Source organism: Hyperolius riggenbachi, chromosome 2, assembly GCF_040937935.1.
Source record: "Hyperolius riggenbachi isolate aHypRig1 chromosome 2, aHypRig1.pri, whole genome shotgun sequence".
Lineage (NCBI taxonomy): Eukaryota > Metazoa > Chordata > Amphibia > Anura > Hyperoliidae > Hyperolius > Hyperolius riggenbachi.
Window position 1 is genome coordinate 86,526,389 of NC_090647.1, and position 13,665 is coordinate 86,540,053.

Sequence of the window (13,665 nt, forward strand, 5' to 3'; positions counted from 1 at the left end):
TATTAGGACTTTTCCACTGCAGTTCCGGGATCTATTTGTGTTAACACCACAGCTGGTTATTGTTTTGGCATCCCCAGCATCACGTTGCTCTTTGTTTGCCATATACACTACTGTACATGATTGCAATACCAAATGTGTTTAAGATACTGCTGTGATGTAACACTACTGACAGAGTATATATTTTGTATGTCTCAGCCTGTGTAACATTGTTTGTATATGAGATTTTTTCACTTTTTAAATATATATTTAATACAAAGATTTTTTGCAACGAAATTTTGGTGTGCGGGTTATAATATATTCTTATGTCTTTTAGGGGCTAAAGGCCCTATTTATCATACCTAGCACCCTGGTACATTAATGGCTTTTAGCTTAGCTGTTGCTTGATTCGTGGGTGTGCATACCTTATCTTTATACAGAAGTAAAAATGTCGCCATGTGGTTAATTCTCTGTTGTGCATCATTTAAATAGGGATCACCTAATGGTTGCCTCTTAAAAAAAAAAAATAATAATAATAATAATTAAAACAAAACTGGCCAGTCACATATTTTTTAATTGAATTTGAATTTACTGCCCCATATCACTATATAAACTGCAAAATGATTTATTTCCCCATTGCTGGAATACTTTAGGCTCCTCTGCATGTAGTCTGGGGCATATTGCAGGCACTGTGAAGTGTTGTTACATGTTGACAGGTCTGTAAATGCATCAGATGGCAGGAAGCTGCTGCTGACTCCCAGCTAATTTCAGCACCCTGTGTGTGGACAGCGCAGGCAGATAGCAGTACTGTACTGTACTCTCAGGATGACTCCCAGCTGATTTCAGCACCCTGTGTGTGGACAGCGCAGGCTGATAGCAGTACTGTACTGTACTCTCAGGATGACTTCCAGCTGATTTCAGCACCCTGTGTGTGGACAGCGCAGGCAGATAGCAGTACTCTCAGGATGACTCCCAGCTGATTTCAGCACCTTATGTGTGGACAGCGCAGGCAGATAGCAGTTTTCATATTTTGGAACCCTGTGTGTGGACAGCGCTGCAGATAGCAGTACTCTCATAATGACTCCCAGATGATTTCAGCACCCTGTGTGTGGACAGCGCAGGCAGATAGCATTACTATACTCTCAGGATAAGGCTCTAGCTGATTTCAGCACCCTGTGTGTGGACAGTGCAGGCAGAGAGCAGTACTCTCAGGATGACTCCCAACTGATTTCAGCACCCCGTGTGTGGACAGTGCAGGCAGATAGCAGTACTCATATTTCAGCACCCTGTGTGTGGACAGCGCAGACAGATAGCAGTACTCATATTTCAGCACTCTGCATGTGGAAAGCGCAGGCAAATAGCAGTACTCATATTTCAGCACTCTGCATGTGGAAAGCGCAGGCAAATAGCAGTACTCATATTTCAGCACTCTGCATGTGGAAAGCGCAGGCAAATAGCAGTACTCTCAGTATTAGGCTGTTCTGCATGGTCGGATATCTCACCAAGAAAGATCTTATGACTTATAAGATCTTATGAAAGATCTTACGAGAGATGGTCTATAACATGCTATCAATTCTGGCTTCCATGCAAATTTACTGAAAATGGTATGGAGCCTGGAATTGAGCCAATTTAAGTCTGCACTAAGTGAAATGGCTTGGCTTACTTTCAAACTGATACATTTAGATAAACTAATATCAGGATTTATTTGGGGCACTAAGAATTAGTCATATAAAATGTCACTTTTAATTTGCATATATAAAATGATCTGTCACAGTAAACATATAGTCCCTTAATATTTAGGAACATAAAACGTATTGCCCAGCTTACCTGTTATATTCCAATGTTCATAAGGTGTGAAGGACATTATAATATCAGAGTTACGATATCTCACAAAAGTGACTACACCTCTCACATTTTTGTAAATATTTTATCATACTTTTCAATGGAAAAACACTGAGGATTTGACACTTTGATACAATGTAAAGTAGTCAGTGTCTAGCTTGTATAATGCTGTACATTTACTGTCCCATCAAAATAACTCAACACACAGCTATTAACATCTAAACCACTGGCAACAAAAGCAGCACACCCCACTCCATAAGTGAGGAATGTCAGCATTCTGCCTAATTAGACATTTTCCCTCCCTGAGATCATGTTACTCTTTAGCGTTACAAGGTCTCAGGTGTGAATGGGGAGCAGGTATATTATATTTGGTGTTCTTGTTCTCACACTCTCTCATATTGGCCACTGAAAGTTCAGCATGGCTCCTCATAGCAGAGAATTCTCAGAGAAGTGAGAGGAATGTTTGCTAAGCACTTCTCTTTAACAACTGAGGAATTCACCACTCAGAGAGGTAAAATCATTGTCCATTGAGACACACACAGACACATGCACACCTCGTGCTTTACTCACAGAAGCCACCTGACACATTGTTCACTAACCTAAAGAAGCAAGACCAACCTGAAAAATGCGTAGTCATAACTTTGTACAATAAAGATCCTTTGCTTTACTTGAGCTACAAATCTTCCACATGTTTTTAATGTCTCACCTTGGCGGTAATGACGAGCTCAGCTCGTCCATTACTGCCGCAGTGGACTGCTCAGGCCCTAGTGGGGCGATTTTGACAATTTTTTTTATACACACAGCTAGCACTTTGCTAGCTGCATGTAGTACCTGATCGCCGCCGATGCGCTGCTACCCGCTGTGAAAGAGCCCCCCCCCCGAAGACCCCTTGCACAGCCTGGCCAAATGGGGTTGTTCGGGACTGCCTCTGACGTCACAACATCAATAACGTCATTCCGTTCATCGCCATGGCAACGGGGGAAGCCCTAAAGGAAATCCCGTTCAGAACGGGATTTCCTGATGGGTTTGATCACCAGCGGCGATCGGAAGGGTGGGAGGGATTCGGCAGGGAGGGGGGAATCATAGCTACATGATTTTAAAAAAAGAAAAATCAAAAAATATCTTAGTTCTTAATCGATTCGGAAATTGATGCCCTGTCTGTGTGTGGCCACATGGCCAATGTCTGATCTCCATTCATTAGTTTTTCTCCCCATCTTAGAGTTTGTTTGTGTGCCAACTCCAAGCATCGAGAAGCCTAAATTATTGGCCTGCAAACCCTAGCTAAAGTGGGAACCTTCCGCAAGCTTTCAAAGTGGTTGCTTTCCTCAGTAGAACTCCTAACACTAATCCAGAAAGGTGTTATTTGCAGTTTTCACTAGCCGCTCCTGGTCTCTTTTGCTTTTCCTTTTGTCTTCTTTCGGTTTCCTGGGAGCTTTGGGACAACCCTCCAAGCCTCATTATAAAAATATTTTTTTTTATTAATTTTATTAATGTACAGTATATTCATCGAAGTTCCTCTTTAAAGTATGATATTACTCTGACATAACATTCAATAAACATGTGTTTTCCTACTCTTTATTACCCATACAGTTATCATATTTGCTTTCGTGCACAAGTAATATTGTCTGTTTACAAATTACAAATTCCCAAAGTACAGTTTATCTGCTCTGAAAGCTGCCATTACTTTTTATTGCATAGCTGCTGTATTTATATATTAAAATCGATTTAGTAATCACTTCTTAGTTGCACACATACAGGAAACAGAGAGAGCTCAGTTTTGGCAGATTGCTAATGTTTACTAAATGTATCTGACAAAGGACTGTAAACAAAAGATTATGTTATCACTACTTCAGACGTGGCCAGAAGCTGCCTACTGAAGCAATAAGCTTTCCACTGAAGAACAAAGTGCTGTGTTAACTGTTTGAATGAATTTTTTTTTCTTTGCAGTAGTAGTAGATTTTATGCTGTATGTAATCTTTTAGAGCAAAGAGGAAAGGCTGAGTTTCATAGCACTTTAAACTTCGTTTTTTATTGCTAAGTCTTTTACCTGTACTTCTGATGTAGTCTGGTTATTTTAGACTGCTATAGGTGAGTCAAAAAGTTTACAAAACTTTTTTCAGAAGCAGCCTGGTATGTTTGATCACTTCTACAAGCTGAACATAGTTCTTATGACTTCCAGGACACCCCAAGCTGAAGCCGACCATTGTGAAGAATGGCTACGCAGCCAAGTCCGAGGTGGCAGCCCGGGACCCCGAGCGGCACGTTTCACACAGGCTGAAGGAGAAGTGTGATGAGCAATCAAAGGAACTCCTCTTCATACGGGAAGAGTTTAAGAAAGCAAGCTGTGGATTTCTAGTGTTTGCTGTGACAACTCAGTATTTCTTCAGTAAGGTAGGAAAACAAAGTTGATTTGTAAGATCACCTATACTCAGTGGCATATCTAGAGGGGTGTAGGCAGGGCTCGTGCCATGGATTCCACAGCACCATGGGCGCCATGCCTGCCCCTAGGCAGCAGCCGAGTCCCTGTTACTCAGACCTCAGATCAGATTAATGCTGTTATCTGGGGAACATGGCTACTTAATTTATATATATAGGGCTATTTATTTATTTTATATTGACGCACCTGGCTATTTAATTTGTTTATCATGTTGCACCTGGCTACTTCAATACATTATTATTTGATCTTGATGCTTGTAACTACTTAATATTTTTATTGGGGGGCGTATCACAAATTGATGAATTATCTGGAGGCACATGACTACTTTCTTTGATCTAGAGGCATGGAAATGTTTGAATCTTTTATCTGGAATCATGATGTGACTACTTTATTCTTTCGGGAATCATGTGACTATTTACTGTATTTGTTTTATGTATTATGTATTTTGAGGCACCTGGCTACTCAATCCAATTATCTAGGGGACCATGGCTTCTAGATTTGTTTATCCAGGGGCATATTAAACTCTGGTATCTAGCGACCAGACAATTGTTTTACAACAGTAGTGCAGCCAGCAAATAAAAGTTAAACTGCCGCTCTTTCATTATTGAATTGCGGCCTCCCATTGCTTGTTGGTTGATATTCCAACTTCAACCAATAAACAGGGAGGGCTGGGGAAAAGGAGGGGGCACAAATGAATTGGTCTTCCTGCCTGAAATCCACATCCTACCCCCCCCCCCCTCTTTCCCTCCAAGAACATCCACAGTATGAGAGGTGTGAGCAGAGAGGAGGGAAAGTTTGTTAATTATTGCAAGCATATATAAAAATTATCTTTACCAGCATAGCAGCATTGAAGAGGGCCCCACTATATGTGTATTGTTTTGTTTTTCATTTCTGAGAGCAGTAACGATGATGGCCTGCAGGCTCAAGGTGGATCAAACATGATTGAATGAACTAAACATGAAAATCAATCATTTCTTGATCTGTCTTCTATTTCTTCTCACTTTGCAATATCTTGTTTTTTTCCCCTTGTTACTATCTTTCTATAAAGTTCCTCTTATAGAAGAACTGTAGATGTAAGCATCATTGCTATACATCTTTGCATAATACATGTAGTAAATATGTGAAAGTATATTGCAGTAATAATAGTATACCCACTGAACCAACAAATGGCTAACGAGAACCACAAGAGTTCCTTGTTGCACATGACTCTGATGGAGATGTGCTGTGTAATCAGCTGCATCCCCAGAATCCTCGGGCCCAGTCACACATCTGTCATTTTTTTTTTTTTTTTTTTTTTTTTCTTTTTTTCTCTTTTTTTTTAAACTTAGCACACAGACCCAAATACATGGGTACTCAGTTACATGGGGCATTGGCAATTTCTTTTCATGCCGTACCTCTAAACTGAAATGTGTGATCATCATAGTTTATTCATCGTATGATATACATTATAGATTAGTACGTGCTAGGTAGGTATCTCTGTGACTTTCTTCCCCATTAAACTCTTATTCTTCACTATTACCTGGCTGTTACTGCGACAGTTATCATTTATCCTTCATATACCTTTACCCCATCCACATCCTACATATATTCCTCTCGACTCTCCAACCTCTCTCTTTAAAAGGTATCCAAATCCTACAGATTCATCCAACAAACATGGACGCCCCAAATGGGCCCCTCACAGTCATCCCATCAATCACTCCTTCCCAGGTGTCTACCATCACATACCAATACCCACCAGCCCTGCTCCAGCCACCAAAACAGCCCTCGCCCGTCACTCCCAACTCTTAGCTCACCAACTCTCAGCTCAGGCCCTCTCCAAGACAGACCTAATCGAGATTAGCTATAAGACTTCTCCATATTTCTTCTACTCTAGCCATCTTTCCTAGATCCTTGTTCTTACACAATTCATCCATCCTAACAAGCCATTCTCCTATATCTAACCTAGCCGGGTTCTTCCAGTTATTAGTTATAATACTTTTGGCAACTATCGTGCCATATTCTTTAATCAGAGTGCATCCAGGGCTTTCTTTTTTTGCTGTGTAACTAAGGATTGCTTCTTTCGGTGTAAGAGCAAATTTTTCTTTTAGCAATTTCTCAGCCAGTAGGATAAAATCCCCCCAGAATTTTCTAACTATCGGGCACTGCCACCACATGTGTAGAGTGCCTCCATCCCCCTGTCCACACCTCCAGCACATCACCCTGTGGTTTGCAAACTTACCGATACGGAGTGGTGTAATGTACCATCTACCAATTGTTTTAAATTGTATCAATTGTAACCTTGGATCTTGGATTTTAAAAGTGTTTACCCATATTTGTGGCCATAACCCTTCCAGACTGGACCCCAGCTCAGTTTCCCATTTCCTGCAATATGCAGGAAAATCCTGGTCATATTCTGCCTCGCAGATAATTGAGTATAGGTTAGAAATTGATTTATTCATTTTTTTTCCCAGATAAAAATGTTTCTCAAATATATTCAGATCCCTCATCTGAACGGACCGCGAGTAAAATTTATAAAAGAAACTATGTATCTGGAAGGAACCCCATGAACTAATCTGGTCGTTGCATTCTAAGATCGGTCTAATTCCCAAAGTGGGGTTTCCTCCAATATTAGCAAAACGTATTTCGCGGCTTATATTGTGCTTACCAAACCAGGCTGGGTCAAGACCTGGGGAGAAGTCTGGATTATCTCGTAAAGTTGTTAAAGGGGAAAATCCTGTTTTTTTTTGCCATTTTTTAGTTATCCAAAGCAGTGATTTCAGAGTTGGTTTAATCAGCGGATGGGATGATGAATTATATACTTTGTTGATATTTTTAATGATCCAAGTAAAAACAAGATCAAAATCTGACTCCTCCTCCTCTAACCGTGGCCATATCTTATTCTCTACAACAGTAGTGGTCTCTATTTTCCATTCCAGGATCCTTGACAGATGTACACTTTTATGATAGTTGTATAAATTTGGAGCGGCAAGTCCGCCCTGATTTTTTCTTTTCATAAGTAGTTTATAATTTATTCTATGCTTAGCATTGCTCCAAATAAAATTCTGGAATATCTTGTGCCAGTTCTGGAACCATATGTTAGGGATGGCTATTGGTAAGCTCTGCAACAAAAAAATAAGCTTCGGAAGGATCAACATTTTAATAATGCTGATCCTCCCAATTAGGTTGAAACATGGACGGTCCCAAGATCTCAATTTTTTTTTACATTCACTCACTATTTTCAGGAAGTTATTTTTGAAGAGAGAATCCGGATTGTTGGTAAGATTGATACCCAAGTATTTAATTACATGATTATTATATCTAAACTCACTGCTCTGTTTTATCTCCTCCATGAGCTTTACCGAACAGCCTATGTTTAGGATCTCTGTTTTTTCTTTATTCAATCTAAAGTTTGAATATTTTGAAAAAAGATTAAGTTTATCTCGGCATTTTATAGTTGAATTAAGAGGGTCCGTCAGAGTTAGGAGTAGATCATCGGCATAGGCCAAGATCTTTATTTCACCTTGTCTCTTTCCCTCCAAGAACATCCACAGTATGAGAGGTGTGAGCAGAGAGGAGGGAAAGTTTGTTAATTATTGCAAGCATATATAAAAATTATCTTTACCAGCATAGCAGCATTGAAGAGGGCCCCACTATATGTGTATTGTTTTGTTTTTCATTTCTGAGAGCAGTAACGATGATGGCCTGCAGGCTCAAGGTGGATCAAACATGATTGAATGAACTAAACATGAAAATCAATCATTTCTTGATCTGTCTTCTATTTCTTCTCACTTTGCAATATCTTGTTTTTTTCCCCTTGTTACTATCTTTCTATAAAGTTCCTCTTATAGAAGAACTGTAGATGTAAGCATCATTGCTATACATCTTTGCATAATACATGTAGTAAATATGTGAAAGTATATTGCAGTAATAATAGTATACCCACTGAACCAACAAATGGCTAACGAGAACCACAAGAGTTCCTTGTTGCACATGACTCTGATGGAGATGTGCTGTGTAATCAGCTGCATCCCCAGAATCCTCGGGCCCAGTCACACATCTGTCATTTATGCAAGAATTCTTCTACACCCAAAATGCATGAACCATCGCTTATAGTAAAACGGTTATAGAGAATGTGCGATGTGCATCAAAGGTACATATAAAACTCATGTGCATATTACAGAGCTACTGTGCCTCCTATACATAGCTACAACAAGTACAGCACAAGCATACATATAAATAAAGGCACCTGGAAAAAAAGGGGATTGCCAGCAGTAGAATATCACTACATTTAGCGATATTCTAATTCTGGATTCCATAGTAAAATATCGGTAAAGTTTACTGATATTTTACTATAGCTTTACCTAACTCTACTTTCACACAGAACGCTCCCCTGGTGGTGCCTAACTCTAACGCCCCCTGGTGGTGCCTAACCCTAAGATCTCCCTGGTGGTGCCTAACCCTAAGATCTCCCTGGTGGTGCCTAACCCTAAGATCTACGTAAAAGATAGCGCTGCGCCCACACCAGTAGCTGCAGACTCTGTATAGGGGTCCCAAACCTTAGTTCAAAATAGTAAAAGATCACAGAAAGCGCTGCTGTTAGGAAATTCCTGATAAAATAATCTTCATGTATTTATTAAAAACAACCTAGAAATCGACAACCTGTGTCCAATTACTTGATAAAGTGCTAATAGCATAAATATGCTGACAAAAAATATAAAATATAGAATATAAAAATTTTTGCTGTAACAGGTGGTTGTGCCCGTTTGGGCAGTACATGTACATATACTGCAGAGTGTGAACACTGCTATTTTCTGACCTGAGCAGGGGAAATAGTCTATGTGCTAATATGCCCATGCTCTAAGTATTATGTGGGAAGGACTAAACGCACCCTGAGAGAAAGGTTAAGTGAACACTGTACGAATATTAAAAAAGGCTGTAAAAAACATCCATTGTCAGAACACTACAAGACGGAACATGGATGTTCATTTAGAGGAACTAAATTCTGTGCGGTGGAGCAAGTTAAGAGACCATGGAGAGGAGGAGATTATCTGCTGGAAATGTCCCGCAAAGAAACATTGTGGATTTTTAACCTTAATTCTCTTATTCCACATGGGCTTAACAAAGATTTGGAGTTATTTGCATTTGAGTAAAATTAATGGGAACGCACAGCCTTTAAAAAGCAAGCCTGAGATCCCCCTAACAGCCAAGCTTTGAGAAAGGAGGGCGTTCCCTTCGAAACGTCAGCGTAGGCTGTTACTGTGACGTCACCACCAGGGGGAAGTCAGGCCAGCTGGAGCTACGCGGCTGTGAACATCCAGCGCCTACACGGAAGTCCGTCTGGCTGCCTGCTACCGCTAACCAACAGCGGCTTCACCTATGTGGGAGCCGGGCACGCTTGCCCGACGTGAGGAAACCGTCTAGTAGGACCTCTATACAGAGTCTGCAGCTACTGGTGTGGGCGCAGCGCTATCTTTTACGTAGTTCATTCCCATATATTTCCCATCAGCGCGAGCAGCCCACTATGGAAATACAGGTCACCACGAGTGCCAACCTATGGCAATATAGGAAAGATAGACTGGAGAGGTTAGAAAAATTCTTCAGTCACGACACTACTGCACCCATTATTCCTTTTGAAAATGATGCTATCAAATTTCACTGTCGGTCATTAGAAAAGATGTTAACTCAAGAAACAAAGAACCTATGGGAGGTTTACACGCTAGAGAGATACCTCTCACATGATAAGTGCCTGCCAGGTCTAGAGGGCAGTAAAATATTGTCCTTTGATTTACAGTCAGAAACGGCCCAATTAGAATGGGACCGGATGTTCCATGGCTTCTCATTGCAAGTCATGCAGTTTATTTTGGAATTAAGGAAAATTCAACTTATGAGAAGCGGTGAAGATATAAGACAATTATATGGGAAATTGGAACCGTTTCAAAACAACGAATTTTATAAAAACTTAGAAGCCAGTATACAAGTTAGACTTGCCAATATGGAAGATGACATAATCAAAAGAAAAAGAAGAAAGTTTGAGAGGGATGGACTGTATGGGGAGGAACAACAACTAGCCATACATCCAGGGTGTGACAAACCAAATGACCCAGTTATGCAGGACAATTCCCACAATGAGGCTCTTTCTATAGTTAATACGGACTGCATTTTGTCACTGGTACCCTCCACACCAGGGGCAGCCGGTGGAGATATCCCGGCCAACTTAGGGTGGGTACACACTGATTTAAATGAAGTGCTCACCAGTTCAGGTGGGGGGGAGCAAATGATCCGTCCTGGCCTAACGTCTCAATTGGAGGACATACAGACTATTCAAGAGAACATTACATCTCCACACTCTCCAGAGAGGGCCATTGTTAGCAAATTATGTACAGTGGACTCTCTGTCAAGTGATAACTCCACAGCAAGCAGCGAACCCAGGCAAGCAGTGAGTTTACAGTCAAAGTCCCTAGACCCCACCATCCCTAGACAGTTTAGTATGACCCAGGTGAGCAACATTCCAGTTACACATGAGAATTTGGGGCCACTAGAGAGAGATCCAGTCATCAGTGCCAGCACACCCCCTCCCAACATTGATAAACCAGGAGAGGAGGTCAGGGATAGGGGGGAACCAGCGCCTGTCACATTGTCCACTATTTCTACCACTAATAGATTTAGTGCGTTAGGAGCCAACCCCAAACCACATATTCATTTTTTAGATTATCGCACAGCATTGAAATACGGAGCGCCCAATTTTCAGAGGGAAACCAGGAGCATCACCAGACAGTATCAACAGAAAAAGAACCCACCCGACAAAATATACCAACAACAGAAATTGGATCACTATGTCAAAGAAAGAGACCCAAAGTCAGGTTACGGGGGAGGAGGGGGAGGGGGTTATCCAAAAAGCCGCAAGAAACACTAGAGATACCTGCTCACCCACCACAGATGGGAACCGGGGGGGTTTTTAACCTTAGTAGTAAGGTGCTCTCCCCATTAGAACACGGAGTCCTAGCTCGTGGCATAAAATTTGCCCCTGGGAACAAGCTGAATAAATTTGACGCCTTCATTGGGGTCAAACAATTTATGAGAAAACTTTGCCTAAAGAAGTATTTTATTAAAAAAACAGGGGAAAGTTTGCCAGTTACTCAGGAGCAGGGAGATGAGTTCCTACACTCAGGGCTCAAAGCTAGATCCAAATTTAATCCTACCCAGGAGGCCAGTAAAGCTATGAACACTTTTGAAACTTTAGTTTTAGAAGACATCAAGAGACTGAATACCAAGTTCATTGACAATTTAAGACCTATAGAGCGGCAAGCTATGAGGAGTTTGCAGAGGGACTCCTCGATTATGATACGCCCTGCGGACAAGGGAGGGGGGGTAGTCATACAGGACATAGAAAATTACCATCGAGAAGCTAATCGTCAATTGTTAAATCAAGACACCTATCAGGTGTTATCCATGGACCCCACTGTAAAATTCCTCAAGAGGTTGAAGAATCTTCTTGAGGACGCAAAATCTAAAGGGATCATTAATGAGGAGGAATATGTTTATCTATATCAAGATCACCCCAGAATCCCTGTGTACTACCATCTCCCCAAAATACATAAGGGCCTGCAAGATCCACCTGGGAGGCCGATAATATCGGGGATTGGGTCCATGTCTTCACATTTATCTCATTATGTGGATCTTTATCTGCAAGAACTTGTAAAGAACACCCCGGCATATATCAGAGATACTGGCCACTTTTTGAGAATTCTCAGTAACTATGCTTGGAAGGAGGACTACTGGTTATGTACAGTGGACGTTAGCTCACTGTACACTGTTATACCCCATGACAGGGGAATTGAGGCGGTTAAGTTCTTTTTGGAGGAAGCCGGGACTTTAAAGGGTGAACAGATGCAGTTCATTTTGGATGGCATCCAATTCATCCTTAAACACAATTATTTCGCCTATGAAGGCCGTTACTTCCTCCAGGGCACCGGGACGGCGATGGGGACTAGGTTCGCTCCTTCGTTTGCGAATCTTTATATGTCCCACTGGGAAAAGTTTTGTCTCCACGGCCCGGAGGGCCCCGGAGCCGCCCTGGTGCTCTGGAGGAGGTTCATAGACGATGCCTTTTTTATCTGGCAGGGCACCAGGGCTAGCCTGGATGCCTTTGTGAGGTGGATCAATGACAACAACTATAACCTGAGATTTACTGGCGACTTTAGTCAGGTAGAGGTTAACTTTCTAGACCTTACAGTATATAGAGAAAGAGATAAGATATTGACTAAAACTTATCTAAAACCAGTAGACACCAACAGCTTTATCAATATTGATAGTTGCCATCACTTAAAGTGGTTAATGAACATCCCAGGGGGCCAGTTCCTGAGGCTCAGGAGGAATTGCTCCAAAACAAGTGACTTTGAGGTTGAGGCTGATGTACTATATGATAGGTTTGAACAGAAGGGGTATCCAGTAGAAGCTCTGGCAGAAGCCAGAGAACGAGCAAAGATGATGGCCAGACAGGACCTACTGAGTGAGAGGGGGACACATGGGGACCGGGAAGAGCGGCAACCGAGTCTCATTATGAAATATTCATCTCAATCATCAAAAGTACAGAGTATAGTGGGTAGGTATTGGAACATATTGAGAGAAGACCCTGTGCTGATGCCCATACTGTCAGAACACCCAAAAATGATCTTTAGGAGATCTCAGAACTTGGGCAATATATTAGCACCAACAGTTAAAGGCACAACAAGGGGCAAACAAGAGGGGTACTTCAAGAGGTGTGGCTTCTGTAGAGCCTGTAGAGAATCCAACTCCCCAATGGAAAGGATATATGAAATTGAATCAATGTCCAGTAAAGAAACATTTAATATTAAGGATGTCACCAACTGTGACTCCAAGGGGGTTATCTATGTGCTAATATGCCCATGCTCTAAGTATTATGTGGGAAGGACTAAACGCACCCTGAGAGAAAGGTTAAGTGAACACTGTACGAATATTAAAAAAGGCTGTAAAAAACATCCATTGTCAGAACACTACAAGACGGAACATGGATGTTCATTTAGAGGAACTAAATTCTGTGCGGTGGAGCAAGTTAAGAGACCATGGAGAGGAGGAGATTATCTGCTGGAAATGTCCCGCAAAGAAACATTGTGGATTTTTAACCTTAATTCTCTTATTCCACATGGGCTTAACAAAGATTTGGAGTTATTTGCATTTGAGTAAAATTAATGGGAACGCACAGCCTTTAAAAAGCAAGCCTGAGATCCCCCTAACAGCTTTGAGAAAGGAGGGCGTTCCCTTCGAAACGTCAGCGTAGGCTGTTACTGTGACGTCACCACCAGGGGGAAGTCAGGCCAGCTGGAGCTACGCGGCTGTGAACATCCAGCGCCTACACGGAAGTCCGTCTGGCTGCCTGCTACCGCTAACCAACAGCGGCTTCACCTATGTGG

The 13,665-nt window shown here is 41.6% G+C and overlaps 1 protein-coding gene across 12 annotated transcripts in view; it reads left to right on the forward strand.

Annotated features, from left to right (window-relative positions):
* Nucleotides 1-13,665, forward strand: part of MTUS2 (microtubule associated scaffold protein 2) — a 737,980-nt gene that overhangs the window by 605,070 nt on the left and 119,245 nt on the right. For all 12 annotated transcript variants that reach the window (XM_068267019.1, XM_068267015.1, XM_068267020.1 and 9 more), the window contains one exon: nucleotides 3,998-4,209. In XM_068267019.1, the coding sequence (XP_068123120.1) occupies nucleotides 3,998-4,209 (212 nt within the window). The remainder of the gene's footprint in view (nucleotides 1-3,997; nucleotides 4,210-13,665) is intronic.